The sequence below is a fragment of the Amia ocellicauda genome, chromosome 1, assembly GCF_036373705.1.
Source record: "Amia ocellicauda isolate fAmiCal2 chromosome 1, fAmiCal2.hap1, whole genome shotgun sequence".
NCBI lineage: Eukaryota > Metazoa > Chordata > Actinopteri > Amiiformes > Amiidae > Amia > Amia ocellicauda.
In genome coordinates, this window is record NC_089850.1 from 14,402,129 (window position 1) to 14,425,054 (window position 22,926).

At 36.8% G+C, this 22,926-nt stretch overlaps 1 protein-coding gene across 4 annotated transcripts in view; it reads right to left on the reverse strand.

Annotated features, from left to right (window-relative positions):
- The window catches only part of LOC136712828 (uncharacterized), an 81,169-nt gene that overhangs the window by 51,816 nt on the left and 6,427 nt on the right, over window positions 1-22,926 (reverse strand). Inside the window, exons 11-37 of one of the 4 annotated variants that reach the window (XM_066689660.1) lie at window positions 22,847-22,900; window positions 20,667-20,726; window positions 20,194-20,220; window positions 19,863-19,916; window positions 18,805-18,831; window positions 18,475-18,528; window positions 17,416-17,442; window positions 17,087-17,140; window positions 16,028-16,054; window positions 15,700-15,753; window positions 14,641-14,667; window positions 14,312-14,365; window positions 13,253-13,279; window positions 12,925-12,978; window positions 11,867-11,893; window positions 11,537-11,590; window positions 10,478-10,504; window positions 10,149-10,202; window positions 9,090-9,116; window positions 8,759-8,812; window positions 7,700-7,726; window positions 7,226-7,241; window positions 3,614-3,691; window positions 3,325-3,507; window positions 2,634-2,854; window positions 2,379-2,498; window positions 2,018-2,033 (exon numbers count right to left, since the gene is read on the reverse strand). In XM_066689660.1, coding sequence (XP_066545757.1) covers window positions 2,018-2,033; window positions 2,379-2,498; window positions 2,634-2,854; window positions 3,325-3,507; window positions 3,614-3,691; window positions 7,226-7,241; window positions 7,700-7,726; window positions 8,759-8,812; window positions 9,090-9,116; window positions 10,149-10,202; window positions 10,478-10,504; window positions 11,537-11,590; window positions 11,867-11,893; window positions 12,925-12,978; window positions 13,253-13,279; window positions 14,312-14,365; window positions 14,641-14,667; window positions 15,700-15,753; window positions 16,028-16,054; window positions 17,087-17,140; window positions 17,416-17,442; window positions 18,475-18,528; window positions 18,805-18,831; window positions 19,863-19,916; window positions 20,194-20,220; window positions 20,667-20,726; window positions 22,847-22,900 — 1,504 coding nt within the window. The remainder of the gene's footprint in view (window positions 1-2,017; window positions 2,034-2,378; window positions 2,499-2,633; window positions 2,855-3,324; window positions 3,508-3,613; window positions 3,692-7,225; window positions 7,242-7,699; window positions 7,727-8,758; window positions 8,813-9,089; window positions 9,117-10,148; window positions 10,203-10,477; window positions 10,505-11,536; window positions 11,591-11,866; window positions 11,894-12,924; window positions 12,979-13,252; window positions 13,280-14,311; window positions 14,366-14,640; window positions 14,668-15,699; window positions 15,754-16,027; window positions 16,055-17,086; window positions 17,141-17,415; window positions 17,443-18,474; window positions 18,529-18,804; window positions 18,832-19,862; window positions 19,917-20,193; window positions 20,221-20,666; window positions 20,727-22,846; window positions 22,901-22,926) is intronic. The other 3 variants (XM_066689736.1, XM_066689814.1, XM_066689898.1) reach the window with 3 other exon arrangements.

Sequence of the window (22,926 nt, forward strand, 5' to 3'; positions counted from 1 at the left end):
TAGGTCCGAAAACAGCCATGACCTGTCGAGGCATGGACTCCACTAGACCTGTGTGCTGTGGTATCTGGCACCAAGACGTTAGCAGCAGATCCTTTAAGTCCTGTAAGTTGCGAGGTGGGGCCTCCATGGATCTGACTTGTTTGTCCAGCACATCCCACAGATGCTCGATTGGATTGAGATCTGGGGAATTTGGAGGCCAAGTCAACACCATGAACTCGTGATTCATCAGACCAGGCCACCTTCTTCCATTGCTCCGTGGTCCAGTTCTGATGCTCACGTGCCCATTGTAGGTGCTTTCAGCAGTGGACAGGGGTCAGCATGGGCACCCTGACTGGTCCGCGGCTACGCAGCCCCATGCGCAACAAACTGCGATTCACTGTGTGTTCTGACACCTTTCTATCTGAACCAGCATTCACTTTTTCAGCAATTTGAGCTACAGTAGCTCATCTCTTGGATCGGACCACACGGGCCAGCCTTTGCTCCCAACATGCATCAATGAGCCTTGGCCGCCCATGACCCTGTCGCCGATTCACCACTTTTCCTTCCTTGGACCACTTTTGATAGGTACTGACCATTGCAGACTGGGAACACCCACTGAGCCGTGGCATAATGTTATGGCTGATCGGTGTACACTCACCTAAAGGATTATTAGGAACACCTGTTCGATTTCTCATTAATGCAATTATCTAACCAACCAATCACATGGCAGTTGCTTCAATGCATTTAGGGGTGTGGTCCTGGTCAAGACAATCTCCTGAACTCCAAACTGAATGTCTGAATGGGAAAGAAAGGTGATTTACGCAATTTTGAGCGTGGCATGGTTGTTGGTGCCAGACGGGCCAGTCTGAGTATTTCGCAATCTGCTCAGTTACTGGGATTTTCACGCACAACCATTTCTAGGGTTTACAAAGAATGGTGTGAAAAGGGAAAAACATCCAGTATGCGGCAGTCCTGTGGGCGAAAATGCCTTGTTGATGCTAGAGGTCAGAGGAGAATGGGCCGACTGATTCAAGCTGATAGAAGAGCAACTTTGACTGAAATAACCACTCGTTACAACCGAGGTATGCAGCAAAGCATTTGTGAAGCCACAACACGTACAACCTTGAGGCGGATGGGCTACAACAGCAGAAGACCCCACCGGGTACCACTCATCTCCACTACAAATAGGAAAAAGAGGCTACAATTTGCACAAGCTCACCAAAATTGGACAGTTGAAGACTGGAAAAATGTTGCCTGGTCTGATGAGTCTCGATTTCTGTTGAGACATTCAGATGGTAGAGTCAGAATTTGGCGTAAACAGAATGAGAACATGGATCCATCATGCCTTGTTACCACTGTGCAGGCTGGTGATGGTGGTGGTGTAATGGTGTGGGGGATGTTTTCTTGGCACACTTTAGGCCCCTTAGTGCCAATTGGGCATCGTTTAAATGCCACGGCCTACCTGAGCATTGTTTCTGACCATGTCCATCCCTTTATGACCACCATGTACCCATCCTCTGATGGCTACTTCCAGCAGGATAATGCACCATGTCACAAAGGTCGAATCATTTCAAATTGGTTTCTTGAACATGACAATGAGTTCACTGTACTAAACTGGCCCCCACAGTCACCAGATCTCAACCAAATAGAGCATCTTTGGGATGTGGTGGAACGGGAGCTTCGTGCCCTGGATGTGCATCCCACAAATCTCCATCAACTGCAAGATGCTATCCTATCAATATGGGCCAACATTTCTAAAGAATGCTTTCAGCACCTTGTTGAATCAATGCCACGTAGAATTAAGGCAGTTCTGAAGGCGAAAGGGGGTCAAACACAGTATTAATATGGTGTTCCTAATAGTCCTTTAGGTGAGTGTATATAACTAACAGAAAAATATAGAATATTTACAAGCATATAGTTAAAAAGTTAATTTGTTCTAATTTTAATTAACTATTTAATTGCTTAGTCATGCTAACTGTCAAAGAAGAAAAAGCACCTTTTAGTAATAATGAATTCAAATGAAAAGCTGTCAAATTACCTGTTGGATGTGTGTCCTTAAAGAGAAAGAAATGAGATAAATGATCATCAGTAACACCAGCAAAAATGTCATAGTTTTCATACACATCACATGAATAGAGGATCAAGAAGTATTAAATGAAAAGTCCAACTGGGGTGGATACACTGTATTAACATTTTTCTTTTTCATTTCTGATTATATATCAAACCCTTCATATGATCATGATTGAAGAAAAGTACAAAAAAGTACATAGAAAACAGAAAGAATGTTGAGTGATCAATGTGCAACTATATTAACTTAATTTGTAAATCACAAGGTGACAGAGCTCAATGTGAACAGGACAGAGCAGAGGTATGAGGGCAGAGGAGTTACCAGAACTAACAATGAATTTGAGGATTCTCCACAAAAAATGTGGAGTAGATCTTTGTAAGATGTCAGAGACCCATTTCACAGCCTGGGTTGTCTGGATATTTAACTGGGGGATGCTCTGTGGGTCAGATACCTTTGAAAACGATAACAAAATATTCAAAGTTGATTGCCTGAAAAGACTGAAGACATAATGAACAATTCCGGTGTTGCAACTTGACTGAGTAAAGCCTGTAATTATAAACTGACTGGCTTGCTAAAAAATACTTACAATTATTGCCGTATTTGGAGTATATGGTTGCAAGATGTTAGAGACCAGTTTCACAGCCTGGGTGTTGACTTCACACTGCAGTAATCCCACAGTCTCATGGAACAGACAGTCCACAGTTCCCACTATGTTTGCCCTGTTCTTCACCAGAGAGCTGCTCTCAGCCAAAACGAGCTCCGGGTTGTGAGTGTGGTGCATCATCACCAGAATGGCCTTCTTATTGGCTGTTGAGAGAGAGGAAGACAATATAAGATCTTTAGGTGACAATTCTCCAATAAGAAATTGGTTTCTCACCATTACTGAAATGATTGAATTTGTTGAAATGATTATGAAATTTAAATAGTAAGGGCTGAACAGCAGAGATAAACTGACAAAAAAATAAAAGCATATTAATTAATTAATAAAGTAATATATATGGGGTACATTTAAATTAATAGTTTGCATAATAACATTTCTAAATATATGTGAGTAGGTATGATATGTTTCATGATAAATCACACACATTATACACTGGATTGGCAGTCTGAACAGAGCTCTGTATGTGAATCAGCACTTTATGACTTTAAACCAGAGGGCTAGGGATCCTCTAAGTCATTATTATCTAATGTAAACACTTCATTTATCCTAAAGTGCATTTCTTGGTTACTCAGCAAAGAACCCAGAAGGGAAAATGCATGAAAGACACTAAACTCACCTGGAATATTCTGGATGGCTGCTTCAATGCTGGCTTCTAAACCATGGGCAACAGGACAGAAGACCAGGATCACTGCACACTCCTCTATACCGCACTGTTGAAGCAGCGGATACTGAGAGAGTCTCTCTAAAAACTTACTCTCAGCACCCAGGGTAACTCCAGTGATCATGACATGGAGTTTAACTGGATAGGAACATAAATATTGGGGTCATTCATTCAAGCATCCTAGACATTGAGTCACTCAAATTAAAAAATAATAGGAATTTATGTTTAACACATTGCTCAGCACCTTTGATGATTTCTTGAACATGCATGGGAGGTGTCTGGCCAGCATGGCCCACCTGAGATGAACCCCTGGATTCTGAACCTGCAAAACAAGAAAGGGAAAAATTAGAATTGTGCCAATGACTGCACTTTTCAATAGGCCGATGCCCATGGATTCTCTTTAAAAACTCATGCTCAGCCCCTAGGGTAACTCCAGTGAGCATGATATGGATTTTAACTGGATAGGAACATAAATACTGGCGACATTATTCAATCCTCTTATACAGTAAGCCATTCAAGACTAAAAAATAAATAGGAATCTATATATAAAGCTATTCTCAGCACATTGGACTGTTCCAGAAAACACAGAATTGATTTAAATTGGACATAAATACATCACATACAGTATAAACACAGAGATATTAATTGAGCTATGTAGTAAAGAATATCAATAAAGATGCACAGATGCAATGATATATAGTAAACAGGCCCCTGCTATTTGCACGTTCTAATAAAAAAATATGAAGACACACTTTTTCTCTACATGTGTATCATGTCATCAGGTACTGGTACTTTCTGAAGGAAAATGACAACATGTTTTAAATTTCCCAGAGGAGGAGCTAGATTTGAAACTTCATTAAGCTCTATACTCCTTGTCTGCAGATGTTTTATGTTGTTGCTATGTGTATACTGCCTATGACTCAATTTGATTGACTCAAATTAAGTGTGCTTCACACATTAATAGGGTTTTAAGAATTCCCCTTCTACTTCTTCTGTCTCCTAAATACACACAACTGCTTTCTATTGACTTATTCACTATATTTACAGATATATTGCAGGGATATACATTACTAGTAGAACAGGCACCCAATTGTCTTTTACAATTTTATGTTACATGTTATTTCAGAGTAATGTGGTTATCATCAAGTAATAAAGACTTGATCACATTTATTTCTGATCAATTAAGCAGGTGCTTTGGTCAATACATTAGAGAGAAATCATAAGAAACACCTGACTACCCTTCAGCCCTGAAGAATCTGAGCTTTAAAATAAGAGTAAATAAAACTAGAATGCTAAAGTTTCTGGAGAAACTTAGTCTGCATGTGAAAGTATGTTTGAGTATAATAAGCAGTATGTTTCACTGTACATGTAGTAGTGTAGTAGGTACAAGATACTACAGTATAGTATAGTATAAAAGTGTAATATGGTATAAAACAGTGTATTATAGTATTTGTTGTAGTGTAGCAATAACGATAATACATCACAAAGTAATTCAGTATACTATAGTATACAACACTGTACTATAGTATGTGTTGTAGAACTTTAGTACTGTAGTATATTACAGGATACTACAGTATTCAAGTGTCCTATAGTATATCTTCGTATACTACAGTATAAAAGTGTCCTGTAGTATATCACAAGCTACTACAGTATAGTGTAGTATCATAGTGTATTATGGTATAATTGTGCACTATAGTATGTTGTACTACTGTAGTAATATCTATAATGCATCACAAAGTAATGCAGTATACAACACTGTACCATAGTATTTGTTGTAGTACTGTAGTATACTACAGTATACAAGTGTAGTGTAGTATATCACAGTATAAAAGTGACTACAGTACACTGTAGTATAATCATGTTTATGGTAAAATAGTATACTACAGTATGTGTTGTACTACTGTAGTAATATATATATATATATATATATAAATAATGCATCACAAGGTAATACAGTATACTATAGTATACAACACTATCACAGTATTTGTTGAATACAGCACTGTGGAGTTGTGGTTAGGGCAGGCAGGTTGGAAGGTTGTGGGTTCAAATCCTGGGTGGGGCTGTTGTACCCTTGAGTAAGATACTTCACTTAGATTGTATAAATGGGTACAAATGTAAGTCCTGGATAAGAGTGTCTATTAAATGACAAATAATGTAATGAAAAAAATATATTGTGAAATGTTATGGGGTGCTATATAAAGTTGTATAAATAATTTGTATTATTATTAAGTTGGACTTTGTAAGTATGACAAAAACAGAGTGGAAATTGTCAGAGCAGACGTGCTTTATGTAGAACACGTTTAATGTGCTTTAAAATACCATTACAATTACTGGCACTTTAAGGCAGGGCAGACTGGGAAGGGGGCGTGGTTTAATTAGGAAGTGAAAATGCGTTTGTTTGCAGCACATGTAGTCGGGTAGGGTTTTTTCATTCACTCTATATATTGTTTATATATTGTTTTTTCGACTATCCTCTGCTGGATTGTGAAGGAAGGGCTCTCTAATGTTATATTTGGCACTATTTTGTAGGGACTTTCTTTTAAACTATTGTTGTTATATCGCTGTTTTCATGACGTGCTTTAAACTTACCATTACTATGCGTACACTCACAGATATACTTATAGGCACTTTCTAATACTATAAATAAAGGATGGATATGGTCTGACAAACTGTATGATTACGATCTGCTTATATTGACTTATTATACATTTAAAAGACCGCTATCTACCAGTATACATTCAAAAGATGAAGCATTTCAAGTTATATTAAACACACACATGCAATGTTTTAACGCAGAGCGCAATGGGATATAATGGAGATTAATATCAGGTTGACAAAGGCTCGTACAGTAGACTCGGCTGCACTTTTAAACAGCACCGCGCTCACATGTGCGCTAATAATCGGTACTAAAGTCCCGTATATACGAGTTTAATGTGCTGTTAATATTATTAGTAGTAACCTAAGTGGAATACATATTAGTATATAAAACAGTATTATACTGATATAATAGTTTATATGATACGATACATTATTGTATGGGGATATCGTATGTTAAAAGCTTCTTTAAAGCAGGTAAAATCATAGAACATATGCTATATTATAATATAGGGAATGAACTGAGACATGTCGGCTTTTTCTAACCAAGTCTCATAGCGCAGTTAACAAGACAGACTTATATGGAATAATAACATGACAAATAATCCGTATTAAAGCCCCGTATGCACACATTGAATATAGTATAATTAATATTAGTAGTAGCAGTGGTAAAAGTATTATACAGTATTTAATACAGAAATCAATAATACAGCTGAGACCGCAGTGCAAATCACAGTGCAGCGCGCAGGCGCAGGGTATACCAGAGAGAGATGAGGAATCGAATGATGGGAATCGAGACCCCTGATTGGCTACTGACTGGGCTGTAATTTGCATATTCAACGCTGATTGGCTGCCGGTTTTTCAATTGGTCTGTGCGCGAGAATCCCTTCCACCATTCAAGACAATGGGATTTTGGTTTTTTTAATCGATCAGAACTCAATAAATATCGATCCGGCCGCACAAACAGCACAAGCAACCTGACCGGCATCACAATGAGCCTCTGTGTGAATCTGCTGTCTGTACGATACGAATTGCAGGAGGAGTAGCAGTGCAGACGAACAGAGGAATAATAAAGCTTTTGTAAGAGAACAAGACTGCATGTTTTCACATGCAGACTAACTAGAAATTCATATAGATACATAATTCTATCATTGTAATCTCACAACATTTGGATTTGGATGTAAAGTGACCTTAAGTGTCAAAGAGATAAAAGCACTTCTGTGTAATAATGAATTTAAATTAAAAGTTGCCAAATTACCTTTTGGTAGCAGGCCCTTGAAACAAAAGAAATGAGATAAATTAACAACAGCAACACCAATACAAGATACAAGATGTCATACATTTTTTTCTCTTTATACAGTGAGGGAAAAAAGTATTTGATCCCCTGCTGATTTTGTACTTTGCCCACTGACAAAGAAATTATCAGTTTATAATTTTAATGGTAGGTGTATTTTAACAGTGAGAGACAGAATAACAACAAAAAAAATCCAGAAAAACGCATTTCAAAAAAGGTATGAATTGATTTAGTTAGGAAAGTATAAAATCAACAATAAATAAGTCATCTGTACATGTGTGAATATACAACATTACTGGTCTGTTGTGATCTCTCAAGCACTTATTTTCCACATTCGTCCTCATAGGGTTAAAGAAAACATTTTGAGATTATTCTTCAAGAAAAAAAAAAAAAGTTTCATATATGGAAACACATCTGTCAATGTAGAAAACAACCTACCTCGGTGGTCTGCTGATGTGTTGACGGCTGTATGAGAAACAGGCAACGTTGGTAATTACATTATGCTAAATTGGTCAAGTAAATGCAAATATATGCATGTTCTCTAAAACATAGTACCAGGGTCCACACAATGTCATCTTCTGTGTGTCAATTTAGTATTAGGTAAGTATTTGGTAAGGGATGAAGTCAATCCGTAATGCTTGGTGCAGAAAACAATAATTGTTTCATCAGCATCCTGAATGCAGTTTGCTTGGCTGTTACATTTGGCATACATATATTCATTTTCAAATGAACAGTGTGCTTCAGTGTTTTTTTTTGTTTTTGCAATTGCTTCTAAAAATCGAAATTCCAACATCGAAATATTGATGCAGGTGATAGTGTTATATTTTGGTAAAAGTAGTTTGTTTTTCTGTTTTAAGTAAATACTAGTTTATAAAACACAAATTGTTAGCTAATCACAGACAGATACATTATTATAATTTGGAAATCCTTAGGTCACCAGCTGGAGCACGACATTTGGACAACCGTAATTATTGTAAAGCTTGCACAATAGTACGACTCTCCTACATTATTAAGGAGGTGGAATAGTAAAGTATATCCACGAGGGGGCGCTACCATTGTGTTCAACCTTTTTAGAGACTAGTTTTGTTATGTGGCAGCATCTCCTGCTCACGGCTCGTCTGCCACCGTATCCCTGAGCACTTCCTTATTGATAGCACAAACAGTGTTGTTTTTTTATGTGTATTACCGCAGTCCCTGTCTGCCCATGAAGCTATAATGAGTGCAAATCCATGTCTATTTTGGACTAATTGCAAAGGTTATTAAATCCTTTCCATTAGAAGAACACCTAGGAGATACAGAGCAATGTCATGTATAAGCAACTTTAGAGTAATTATCAGGGTGCCATTGCATAATTAAGTGAAGAGTTTCACTTTCAGGGCACTTGGGATCTACACTCCTGAATTCTACCAATATGTATAGCCTTTCCATCTCAACAAATTAAATATGGTACATTACATTGATAGAACAGCTTTGGACATTACACAACACTGTACTTACATTGTACATATTCCCCTCACAATTTACTGGAGAAACGTCTGCTTTCTCTGCACTCTATATGTAAAACAAAAGACAAAACACACTTTCACTTTCAGGGCATCTCAGATTTTGGTTTTCAAGGCTTTAGAACATAATATTCTTTTTCCATCTTGTCAGGTTAGACTTATTATTTGCATATGCACCCATCACTTCTGCTCAAATATTAGAAAGCACTTATTTTCCACATTCGTCCTCATAGGGTTAAAGAAAACATTTTGAGATTATTCTTCAAGAAAAAAAAAAAGAAGTTTCATATATGGAAACACATCTGTCAATGGAGAAAACAACCTACCTCGGTGGTCTGCTGATGTGTTGACGGCTGTATGAGAAACAGGCAACGTTGGTAATTACATTATGCTAAATTGGTCAAGTAAATGCAAATATATGCATGTTCTCTAAAACATAGTACCAGGGTCCACACAATGTCATCTTCTGTGTGTCAATTTAGTATTAGGTAAGTATTTGGTAAGGGATGAAGTCAATCCGTAATGCTTGGTGCAGAAAACAATAATTGTTTCATCAGCATCCTGAATGCAGTTTGCTTGGCTGTTACATTTGGCATACATATATTCATTTTCAAATGAACAGTGTGCTTCAGTGTTTTTTTTTGTTTTTGCAATTGCTTCTAAAAATCGAAATTCCAACATCGAAATATTGATGCAGGTGATAGTGTTATATTTTGGTAAAAGTAGTTTGTTTTTCTGTTTTAAGTAAATACTAGTTTATAAAACACAAATTGTTAGCTAATCACAGACAGATACATTATTATAATTTGGAAATCCTTAGGTCACCAGCTGGAGCACTACATTTGGACAACCGTAATTATTGTAAAGCTTGCACAATAGTACGACTCTCCTACATTATTAAGGAGGTGGAATAGTAAAGTATATCCACGAGGGGGCGCTACCATTGTGTTCAACCTTTTTAGAGACTAGTTTTGTTATGTGGCAGCATCTCCTGCTCACGGCTCGTCTGCCACCGTATCCCTGAGCACTTCCTTATTGATAGCACAAACAGTGTTGTTTTTTTATGTGTATTACCGCAGTCCCTGTCTGCCCATGAAGCTATAATGAGTGCAAATCCATGTCTATTTTGGACTAATTGCAAAGGTTATTAAATCCTTTCCATTAGAAGAACACCCAGGAGATACAGAGCAATGTCATGTATAAGCAACTTTAGAGTAATTATCAGGGTGCCATTGCATAATTAAGTGAAGAGTTTCACTTTCAGGGCACTTGGGATCTACACTCCTGAATTCTACCAATATGTATAGCCTTTCCATCTCAACAAATTAAATATGGTACATTACATTGATAGAACAGCTTTGGACATTACACAACACTGTACTTACATTGTACATATTCCCCTCACAATTTACTGGAGAAACGTCTGCTTTCTCTGCACTCTATATGTAAAACAAAAGACAAAACACACTTTCACTTTCAGGGCATCTCAGATTTTGGTTTTCAAGGCTTTAGAACATAATATTCTTTTTCCATCTTGTCAGGTTAGACTTATTATTTGCATATGCACCCATCACTTCTGCTCAAATATTAGAAAGCACTTATTTTCCACAATAGTCCTCATAGGGTTAAAGAAAACATTTTGAGATTATTCTTCAAGAAAAAAAAAAAAGTTTCATATATGGAAACACATCTGTCAATGGAGAAAACAACCTACCTCGGTGGTCTGCTGATGTGTTGACGGCTGTATGAGAAACAGGCAACGTTGGTAATTACATTATGCTAAATTGGTCAAGTAAATGCAAATATATGCATGTTCTCTAAAACATAGTACCAGGGTCCACACAATGTCATCTTCTGTGTGTCAATTTAGTATTAGGTAAGTATTTGGTAAGGGATGAAGTCAATCCGTAATGCTTGGTGCAGAAAACAATAATTGTTTCATCAGCATCCTGAATGCAGTTTGCTTGGCTGTTACATTTGGCATACATATATTCATTTTCAAATGAACAGTGTGCTTCAGTGTTTTTTTTTGTTTTTGCAATTGCTTCTAAAAATCGAAATTCCAACATCGAAATATTGATGCAGGTGATAGTGTTATATTTTGGTAAAAGTAGTTTGTTTTTCTGTTTTAAGTAAATACTAGTTTATAAAACACAAATTGTTAGCTAATCACAGACAGATACATTATTATAATTTGGAAATCCTTAGGTCACCAGCTGGAGCACTACATTTGGACAACCGTAATTATTGTAAAGCTTGCACAATGGTACGACTCTCCTACATTATTAAGGAGGTGGAATAGTAAAGTATATCCACGAGGGGGCGCTACCATTGTGTTCAACCTTTTTAGAGACTAGTTTTGTTATGTGGCAGCATCTCCTGCTCACGGCTCGTCTGCCACCGTATCCCTGAGCACTTCCTTATTGATAGCACAAACAGTGTTGTTTTTTTATGTGTATTACCGCAGTCCCTGTCTGCCCATGAAGCTATAATGAGTGCAAATCCATGTCTATTTTGGACTAATTGCAAAGGTTATTAAATCCTTTCCATTAGAAGAACACCCAGGAGATACAGAGCAATGTCATGTATAAGCAACTTTAGAGTAATTATCAGGGTGCCATTGCATAATTAAGTGAAGAGTTTCACTTTCAGGGCACTTGGGATCTACACTCCTGAATTCTACCAATATGTATAGCCTTTCCATCTCAACAAATTAAATATGGTACATTACATTGATAGAACAGCTTTGGACATTACACAACACTGTACTTACATTGTACATATTCCCCTCACAATTTACTGGAGAAACGTCTGCTTTCTCTGCACTCTATATGTAAAACAAAAGACAAAACACACTTTCACTTTCAGGGCATTTCAGATTTTGGTTTTCAAGGCTTTAGAACATAATATTCTTTTTCCATCTTGTCAGGTTAGACTTATTATTTGCATATGCACCCATCACTTCTGCTCAAATATTAGAAAGCACTTATTTTCCACATTCGTCCTCATAGGGTTAAAGAAAACATTTTGAGATTATTCTTCAAGAAAAAAAAAAGAAGTTTCATATATGGAAACACATCTGTCAATGGAGAAAACAACCTACCTCGGTGGTCTGCTGATGTGTTGACGGCTGTATGAGAAACAGGCAACGTTGGTAATTACATTATGCTAAATTGGTCAAGTAAATGCAAATATATGCATGTTCTCTAAAACATAGTACCAGGGTCCACACAATGTCATCTTCTGTGTGTCAATTTAGTATTAGGTAAGTATTTGGTAAGGGATGAAGTCAATCCGTAATGCTTGGTGCAGAAAACAATAATTGTTTCATCAGCATCCTGAATGCAGTTTGCTTGGCTGTTACATTTGGCATACATATATTCATTTTCAAATGAACAGTGTGCTTCAGTGTTTTTTTTTGTTTTTGCAATTGCTTCTAAAAATCGAAATTCCAACATCGAAATATTGATGCAGGTGATAGTGTTATATTTTGGTAAAAGTAGTTTGTTTTTCTTTTTTAAGTAAATACTAGTTTATAAAACACAAATTGTTAGCTAATCACAGACAGATACATTATTATAATTTGGAAATCCTTAGGTCACCAGCTGGAGCACTACATTTGGACAACCGTAATTATTGTAAAGCTTGCACAATAGTACGACTCTCCTACATTATTAAGGAGGTGGAATAGTAAAGTATATCCACGAGGGGGCGCTACCATTGTGTTCAACCTTTTTAGAGACTAGTTTTGTTATGTGGCAGCATCTCCTGCTCACGGCTCGTCTGCCACCGTATCCCTGAGCACTTCCTTATTGATAGCACAAACAGTGTTGTTTTTTATGTGTATTACCGCAGTCCCTGTCTGCCCATGAAGCTATAATGAGTGCAAATCCATGTCTATTTTGGACTAATTGCAAAGGTTATTAAATCCTTTCCATTAGAAGAACACCCAGGAGATACAGAGCAATGTCATGTATAAGCAACTTTAGAGTAATTATCAGGGTGCCATTGCATAATTAAGTGAAGAGTTTCACTTTCAGGGCACTTGGGATCTACACTCCTGAATTCTACCAATATGTATAGCCTTTCCATCTCAACAAATTAAATATGGTACATTACATTGATAGAACAGCTTTGGACATTACACAACACTGTACTTACATTGTACATATTCCCCTCACAATTTACTGGAGAAACGTCTGCTTTCTCTGCACTCTATATGTAAAACAAAAGACAAAACACACTTTCACTTTCAGGGCATTTCAGATTTTGGTTTTCAAGGCTTTAGAACATAATATTCTTTTTCCATCTTGTCAGGTTAGACTTATTATTTGCATATGCACCCATCACTTCTGCTCAAATATTAGAAAGCACTTATTTTCCACATTCGTCCTCATAGGGTTAAAGAAAACATTTTGAGATTATTCTTCAAGAAAAAAAAAAAGTTTCATATATGGAAACACATCTGTCAATGGAGAAAACAACCTACCTCGGTGGTCTGCTGATGTGTTGACGGCTGTATGAGAAACAGGCAACGTTGGTAATTACATTATGCTAAATTGGTCAAGTAAATGCAAATATATGCATGTTCTCTAAAACATAGTACCAGGGTCCACACAATGTCATCTTCTGTGTGTCAATTTAGTATTAGGTAAGTATTTGGTAAGGGATGAAGTCAATCCGTAATGCTTGGTGCAGAAAACAATAATTGTTTCATCAGCATCCTGAATGCAGTTTGCTTGGCTGTTACATTTGGCATACATATATTCATTTTCAAATGAACAGTGTGCTTCAGTGTTTTTTTTTGTTTTTGCAATTGCTTCTAAAAATCGAAATTCCAACATCGAAATATTGATGCAGGTGATAGTGTTATATTTTGGTAAAAGTAGTTTGTTTTTCTGTTTTAAGTAAATACTAGTTTATAAAACACAAATTGTTAGCTAATCACAGACAGATACATTATTATAATTTGGAAATCCTTAGGTCACCAGCTGGAGCACTACATTTGGACAACCGTAATTATTGTAAAGCTTGCACAATAGTACGACTCTCCTACATTATTAAGGAGGTGGAATAGTAAAGTATATCCACGAGGGGGCGCTACCATTGTGTTCAACCTTTTTAGAGACTAGTTTTGTTATGTGGCAGCATCTCCTGCTCACGGCTCGTCTGCCACCGTATCCCTGAGCACTTCCTTATTGATAGCACAAACAGTGTTGTTTTTTTATGTGTATTACCGCAGTCCCTGTCTGCCCATGAAGCTATAATGAGTGCAAATCCATGTCTATTTTGGACTAATTGCAAAGGTTATTAAATCCTTTCCATTAGAAGAACACCCAGGAGATACAGAGCAATGTCATGTATAAGCAACTTTAGAGTAATTATCAGGGTGCCATTGCATAATTAAGTGAAGAGTTTCACTTTCAGGGCACTTGGGATCTACACTCCTGAATTCTACCAATATGTATAGCCTTTCCATCTCAACAAATTAAATATGGTACATTACATTGATAGAACAGCTTTGGACATTACACAACACTGTACTTACATTGTACATATTCCCCTCACAATTTACTGGAGAAACGTCTGCTTTCTCTGCACTCTATATGTAAAACAAAAGACAAAACACACTTTCACTTTCAGGGCATCTCAGATTTTGGTTTTCAAGGCTTTAGAACATAATATTCTTTTTCCATCTTGTCAGGTTAGACTTATTATTTGCATATGCACCCATCACTTCTGCTCAAATATTAGAAAGCACTTATTTTCCACAATAGTCCTCATAGGGTTAAAGAAAACATTTTGAGATTATTCTTCAAGAAAAAAAAAAAAGTTTCATATATGGAAACACATCTGTCAATGGAGAAAACAACCTACCTCGGTGGTCTGCTGATGTGTTGACGGCTGTATGAGAAACAGGCAACGTTGGTAATTACATTATGCTAAATTGGTCAAGTAAATGCAAATATATGCATGTTCTCTAAAACATAGTACCAGGGTCCACACAATGTCATCTTCTGTGTGTCAATTTAGTATTAGGTAAGTATTTGGTAAGGGATGAAGTCAATCCGTAATGCTTGGTGCAGAAAACAATAATTGTTTCATCAGCATCCTGAATGCAGTTTGCTTGGCTGTTACATTTGGCATACATATATTCATTTTCAAATGAACAGTGTGCTTCAGTGTTTTTTTTTGTTTTTGCAATTGCTTCTAAAAATCGAAATTCCAACATCGAAATATTGATGCAGGTGATAGTGTTATATTTTGGTAAAAGTAGTTTGTTTTTCTGTTTTAAGTAAATACTAGTTTATAAAACACAAATTGTTAGCTAATCACAGACAGATACATTATTATAATTTGGAAATCCTTAGGTCACCAGCTGGAGCACTACATTTGGACAACCGTAATTATTGTAAAGCTTGCACAATGGTACGACTCTCCTACATTATTAAGGAGGTGGAATAGTAAAGTATATCCACGAGGGGGCGCTACCATTGTGTTCAACCTTTTTAGAGACTAGTTTTGTTATGTGGCAGCATCTCCTGCTCACGGCTCGTCTGCCACCGTATCCCTGAGCACTTCCTTATTGATAGCACAAACAGTGTTGTTTTTTTATGTGTATTACCGCAGTCCCTGTCTGCCCATGAAGCTATAATGAGTGCAAATCCATGTCTATTTTGGACTAATTGCAAAGGTTATTAAATCCTTTCCATTAGAAGAACACCCAGGAGATACAGAGCAATGTCATGTATAAGCAACTTTAGAGTAATTATCAGGGTGCCATTGCATAATTAAGTGAAGAGTTTCACTTTCAGGGCACTTGGGATCTACACTCCTGAATTCTACCAATATGTATAGCCTTTCCATCTCAACAAATTAAATATGGTACATTACATTGATAGAACAGCTTTGGACATTACACAACACTGTACTTACATTGTACATATTCCCCTCACAATTTACTGGAGAAACGTCTGCTTTCTCTGCACTCTATATGTAAAACAAAAGACAAAACACACTTTCACTTTCAGGGCATTTCAGATTTTGGTTTTCAAGGCTTTAGAACATAATATTCTTTTTCCATCTTGTCAGGTTAGACTTATTATTTGCATATGCACCCATCACTTCTGCTCAAATATTAGAAAGCACTTATTTTCCACATTCGTCCTCATAGGGTTAAAGAAAACATTTTGAGATTATTCTTCAAGAAAAAAAAAAAGTTTCATATATGGAAACACATCTGTCAATGGAGAAAACAACCTACCTCGGTGGTCTGCTGATGTGTTGACGGCTGTATGAGAAACAGGCAACGTTGGTAATTACATTATGCTAAATTGGTCAAGTAAATGCAAATATATGCATGTTCTCTAAAACATAGTACCAGGGTCCACACAATGTCATCTTCTGTGTGTCAATTTAGTATTAGGTAAGTATTTGGTAAGGGATGAAGTCAATCCGTAATGCTTGGTGCAGAAAACAATAATTGTTTCATCAGCATCCTGAATGCAGTTTGCTTGGCTGTTACATTTGGCATACATATATTCATTTTCAAATGAACAGTGTGCTTCAGTGTTTTTTTTTGTTTTTGCAATTGCTTCTAAAAATCGAAATTCCAACATCGAAATATTGATGCAGGTGATAGTGTTATATTTTGGTAAAAGTAGTTTGTTTTTCTGTTTTAAGTAAATACTAGTTTATAAAACACAAATTGTTAGCTAATCACAGACAGATACATTATTATAATTTGGAAATCCTTAGGTCACCAGCTGGAGCACTACATTTGGACAACCGTAATTATTGTAAAGCTTGCACAATAGTACGACTCTCCTACATTATTAAGGAGGTGGAATAGTAAAGTATATCCACGAGGGGGCGCTACCATTGTGTTCAACCTTTTTAGAGACTAGTTTTGTTATGTGGCAGCATCTCCTGCTCACGGCTCGTCTGCCACCGTATCCCTGAGCACTTCCTTATTGATAGCACAAACAGTGTTGTTTTTTTATGTGTATTACCGCAGTCCCTGTCTGCCCATGAAGCTATAATGAGTGCAAATCCATGTCTATTTTGGACTAATTGCAAAGGTTATTAAATCCTTTCCATTAGAAGAACACCCAGGAGATACAGAGCAATGTCATGTATAAGCAACTTTAGAGTAATTATCAGGGTGCCATTGCATAATTAAGTGAAGAGTTTCACTTTCAGGGCACTTGGGATCTACACTCCTGAATTCTACCAATATGTATAGCCTTTCCATCTCAACAAATTAAATATGGTACATTACATTGATAGAACAGCTTTGGACATTACACAACACTGTACTTACATTGTACATATTCCCCTCACAATTTACTGGAGAAACGTCTGCTTTCTCTGCACTCTATATGTAAAACAAAAGACAAAACACACTTTCACTTTCAGGGCATCTCAGATTTTGGTTTTCAAGGCTTTAGAACATAATATTCTTTTTCCATCTTGTCAGGTTAGACTTATTATTTGCATATGCACCCATCACTTCTGCTCAAATATTAGAAAGCACTTATTTTCCACAATAGTCCTCATAGGGTTAAAGAAAACATTTTGAGATTATTCTTCAAGAAAAAAAAAAAAGTTTCATATATGGAAACACATCTGTCAATGGAGAAAACAACCTACCTCGGTGGTCTGCTGATGTGTTGACGGCTGTATGAGAAACAGGCAACGTTGGTAATTACATTATGCTAAATTGGTCAAGTAAATGCAAATATATGCATGTTCTCTAAAACATAGTACCAGGGTCCACACAATGTCATCTTCTGTGTGTCAATTTAGTATTAGGTAAGTATTTGGTAAGGGATGAAGTCAATCCGTAATGCTTGGTGCAGAAAACAATAATTGTTTCATCAGCATCCTGAATGCAGTTTGCTTGGCTGTTACATTTGGCATACATATATTCATTTTCAAATGAACAGTGTGCTTCAGTGTTTTTTTTTGTTTTTGCAATTGCTTCTAAAAATCGAAATTCCAACATCGAAATATTGATGCAGGTGATAGTGTTATATTTTGGTAAAAGTAGTTTGTTTTTCTGTTTTAAGTAAATACTAGTTTATAAAACACAAATTGTTAGCTAATCACAGACAGATACATTATTATAATTTGGAAATCCTTAGGTCACCAGCTGGAGCACTACATTTGGACAACCGTAATTATTGTAAAGCTTGCACAATGGTACGACTCTCCTACATTATTAAGGAGGTGGAATAGTAAAGTATATCCACGAGGGGGCGCTACCATTGTGTTCAACCTTTTTAGAGACTAGTTTTGTTATGTGGCAGCATCTCCTGCTCACGGCTCGTCTGCCACCGTATCCCTGAGCACTTCCTTATTGATAGCACAAACAGTGTTGTTTTTTTATGTGTATTACCGCAGTCCCTGTCTGCCCATGAAGCTATAATGAGTGCAAATCCATGTCTATTTTGGACTAATTGCAAAGGTTATTAAATCCTTTCCATTAGAAGAACACCCAGGAGATACAGAGCAATGTCATGTATAAGCAACTTTAGAGTAATTATCAGGGTGCCATTGCATAATTAAGTGAAGAGTTTCACTTTCAGGGCACTTGGGATCTACACTCCTGAATTCTACCAATATGTATAGCCTTTCCATCTCAACAAATTAAATATGGTACATTACATTGATAGAACAGCTTTGGACATTACACAACACTGTACTTACATTGTACATATTCCCCTCACAATTTACTGGAGAAACGTCTGCTTTCTCTGCACTCTATATGTAAAACAAAAGACAAAACACACTTTCACTTTCAGGGCATTTCAGATTTTGGTTTTCAAGGCTTTAGAACATAATATTCTTTTTCCATCTTGTCAGGTTAGACTTATTATTTGCATATGCACCCATCACTTCTGCTCAAATATTAGAAAGCACTTATTTTCCACATTCGTCCTCATAGGGTTAAAGAAAACATTTTGAGATTATTCTTCAAGAAAAAAAAAAGAAGTTTCATATATGGAAACACATCTGTCAATGGAGAAAACAACCTACCTCGGTGGTCTGCTGATGTGTTGACGGCTGTATGAGAAACAGGCAACGTTGGTAATTACATTATGCTAAATTGGTCAAGTAAATGCAAATATATGCATGTTCTCTAAAACATAGTACCAGGGTCCACACAATGTCATCTTCTGTGTGTCAATTTAGTATTAGGTAAGTATTTGGTAAGGGATGAAGTCAATCCGTAATGCTTGGTGCAGAAAACAATAATTGTTTCATCAGCATCCTGAATGCAGTTTGCTTGGCTGTTACATTTGGCATACATATATTCATTTTCAAATGAACAGTGTGCTTCAGTGTTTTTTTTTGTTTTTGCAATTGCTTCTAAAAATCGAAATTCCAACATCGAAATATTGATGCAGGTGATAGTGTTATATTTTGGTAAAAGTAGTTTGTTTTTCTTTTTTAAGTAAATACTAGTTTATAAAACACAAATTGTTAGCTAATCACAGACAGATACATTATTATAATTTGGAAATCCTTAGGTCACCAGCTGGAGCACTACATTTGGACAACCGTAATTATTGTAAAGCTTGCACAATAGTACGACTCTCCTACATTATTAAGGAGGTGGAATAGTAAAGTATATCCACGAGGGGGCGCTACCATTGTGTTCAACCTTTTTAGAGACTAGTTTTGTTATGTGGCAGCATCTCCTGCTCACGGCTCGTCTGCCACCGTATCCCTGAGCACTTCCTTATTGATAGCACAAACAGTGTTGTTTTTTATGTGTATTACCGCAGTCCCTGTCTGCCCATGAAGCTATAATGAGTGCAAATCCATGTCTATTTTGGACTAATTGCAAAGGTTATTAAATCCTTTCCATTAGAAGAACACCCAGGAGATACAGAGCAATGTCATGTATAAGCAACTTTAGAGTAATTATCAGGGTGCCATTGCATAATTAAGTGAAGAGTTTCACTTTCAGGGCACTTGGGATCTACACTCCTGAATTCTACCAATATGTATAGCCTTTCCATCTCAACAAATTAAATATGGTACATTACATTGATAGAACAGCTTTGGACATTACACAACACTGTACTTACATTGTACATATTCCCCTCACAATTTACTGGAGAAACGTCTGCTTTCTCTGCACTCTATATGTAAAACAAAAGACAAAACACACTTTCACTTTCAGGGCATTTCAGATTTTGGTTTTCAAGGCTTTAGAACATAATATTCTTTTTCCATCTTGTCAGGTTAGACTTATTATTTGCATATGCACCCATCACTTCTGCTCAAATATTAGAAAGCACTTATTTTCCACATTCGTCCTCATAGGGTTAAAGAAAACATTTTGAGATTATTCTTCAAGAAAAAAAAAAAAAAGTTTCATATATGGAAACACATCTGTCAATGGAGAAAACAACCTACCTCGGTGGTCTGCTGATGTGTTGACGGCTGTATGAGAAACAGGCAACGTTGGTAATTACATTATGCTAAATTGGTCAAGTAAATGCAAATATATGCATGTTCTCTAAAACATAGTACCAGGGTCCACACAATGTCATCTTCTGTGTGTCAATTTAGTATTAGGTAAGTATTTGGTAAGGGATGAAGTCAATCCGTAATGCTTGGTGCAGAAAACAATAATTGTTTCATCAGCATCCTGAATGCAGTTTGCTTGGCTGTTACATTTGGCATACATATATTCATTTTCAAATGAACAGTGTGCTTCAGTGTTTTTTTGGGGTTTTTTGCAATTGCTTCTAAAAAATAAATAAAAAGAAAAGTCACTTTCACTTTCAGGGCATTTCTGATCTACAATCCTGCATTCCAGCCATATACTTTGCTTCTCAGCCAATGAAAGCGGACATTTGTACTTCTTGACAGAACAGTGTACTTACCTGGTCTATATTCCCCTCGCAGTTGACTGCAGTCGTGGCTTGCTTGTGTGCACTCATCTTCTGTTGGTTTTAAAAAGGTTTGAAAATAAGGCTCGGCTCCTCACAGATCTCTGCTGTGTGTGTTTGAATCAGCGGGGACTGTGTAGTTATGTGATCGTAAGAATGAAACTGAAACCATTTGATCATGTCATCAGGACTTTTCGTGACTTTTGCTGTTTAAGCCCATTTCCATGAAAAAGAAAAAAAAAAAGTAGTCGCATTTTTCTATTTCTCCCAGGTCGATTTGCTATCTCATAATTTCGATTGAGTGTTTCATAATCATGACTTCGTATCTCATAATTATAATCGCCTTATAATTGTTCGTTCTTACCTGATACTGTTTAACTTCAGGAAATAATAATGTATAATATTGTAAGGGTCACATATTAACATGTCTTTTTTTAAAGCATTCTTACTTCACAGCGTTTATTTACACCGGTCTAAAACTTTTGCACAGTACTGTATATATACCTACCTACCTACCTAAGAAATAACACCCCTGAATTTGGAAAGAAACCTCCAACACACAGCGGCTCACCTCCATCTGACTCGTGAGCTCGAAGAGCATTTTCTGTCTAATATTATTATATTAAGGTGGAGATGCATTTTTGGATGTGATTGTAATATCTGGGACTGGCAGCGTGTTACACATAGAGAATGAGATGAGTGGGAAACCGCAACCAGATGGATTGTATTGAACTTTAGTTTATCAGTAGTAAAATATATATATATATATATATATATTAAAAACTTTTTTCCTTCCCATTTACACTCTATGCTTTTTAAAATGTTCTGCGTTGTCCACACACGGTATCTGTGCGTCCTCTCCCCTGCACTGGCTGAGGATTGTAAAGGGGTCGAATATTAGGGATTATACGGGTCGTTTAATTGGATAATTATCAACAGATGACAATGCTTGAAGCGATTGCTGCACCTGTATAGAAGTACAGGAATGTTTCGGAAGGCAAGAAGCGTCAGGGGAAGCATGACAAAAATAGGAAACTAATATCATCCAATTATATTACTGAAAATAAGTAATATTAAGTAATATTAAGCTTCTGCTGGATTACAGTAAGTAACAGATAATACCCAGTTTCTTCTCACTGGACAGCTTAGGTCTGGTCAGGCAGGAAGGGATGTCTCTCCTCTCCTCCTGCTCTGTCTTGTGTTGTCTCATTGAAGAATGAATAAGTTAAGAGACTAAACTTCTCTGTTTTCCTTTTTATAAGGTTTCCTTCCAACCAATAGCATTTTGCCACCACCATGACTTGGGTGCTTTATGCTAATGTAATTTAGAAGTCTGGGGGTCCTTTGGTCTTCTGCACGTACAGATAAGGCTACCAGAGCCTACCAGAGGCTACCAGGGAGCTTAGGTAAAAGGAAGGAAGTCTGTTTCCTCTACCGAACCAGATGGAATGTATTTTTCTATGGGAAATTCTGTTCTAACAAATAATCTTACAATTGTAATAATCTTGTTTTATTGTAACTCCAGACATTGACTCTGTGGTGTGTACATTTGGGAATGTGTCAGGTCTGTGTGGGGAGAGGGGGTGGGGATAGTGAGACCCCTCCTCACTGGCATAAATTTGTCAGCATAGTGTGACTGGTGTATTCTGAAGGAGGTGTAGATTAATTGAGAACAGCCGGTTTGTGTCTGGTTGACAACAGTCCTACAATATGGACACAGGGGCTTCAAATCCTTCTATTTAATTAAATCAAATTTAATAGAACTGTACTGTACTACACATGGACTCATGGCTCGTCTGCCACCGTATCCCTGAGCACTTCCTTATTGATAGCACAAACAGTGTTGTTTTTTATGTTTATTACCGCAGTCCCTGTCTGCCCATGAAGCTATAATGAGTGCAAATCCATGTCTATTTTGGACTAATTGCAAAGGTTATTAAATCCTTTCCATTAGAAGAACACCCAGGAGATACAGAGCAATGTCATGTATAAGCAACTTTAGAGTAATTATCAGGGTGCCATTGCATAATTAAGTGAAGAGTTTCACTTTCAGGGCACTTGGGATCTACACTCCTGAATTCTACCAATATGTATAGCCTTTCCATCTCAACAAATTAAATATGGTACATTACATTGATAGAACAGCTTTGGACATTACACAACACTGTACTTACATTGTACATATTCCCCTCACAATTTACTGGAGAAACGTCTGCTTTCTCTGCACTCTATATGTAAAACAAAAGACAAAACA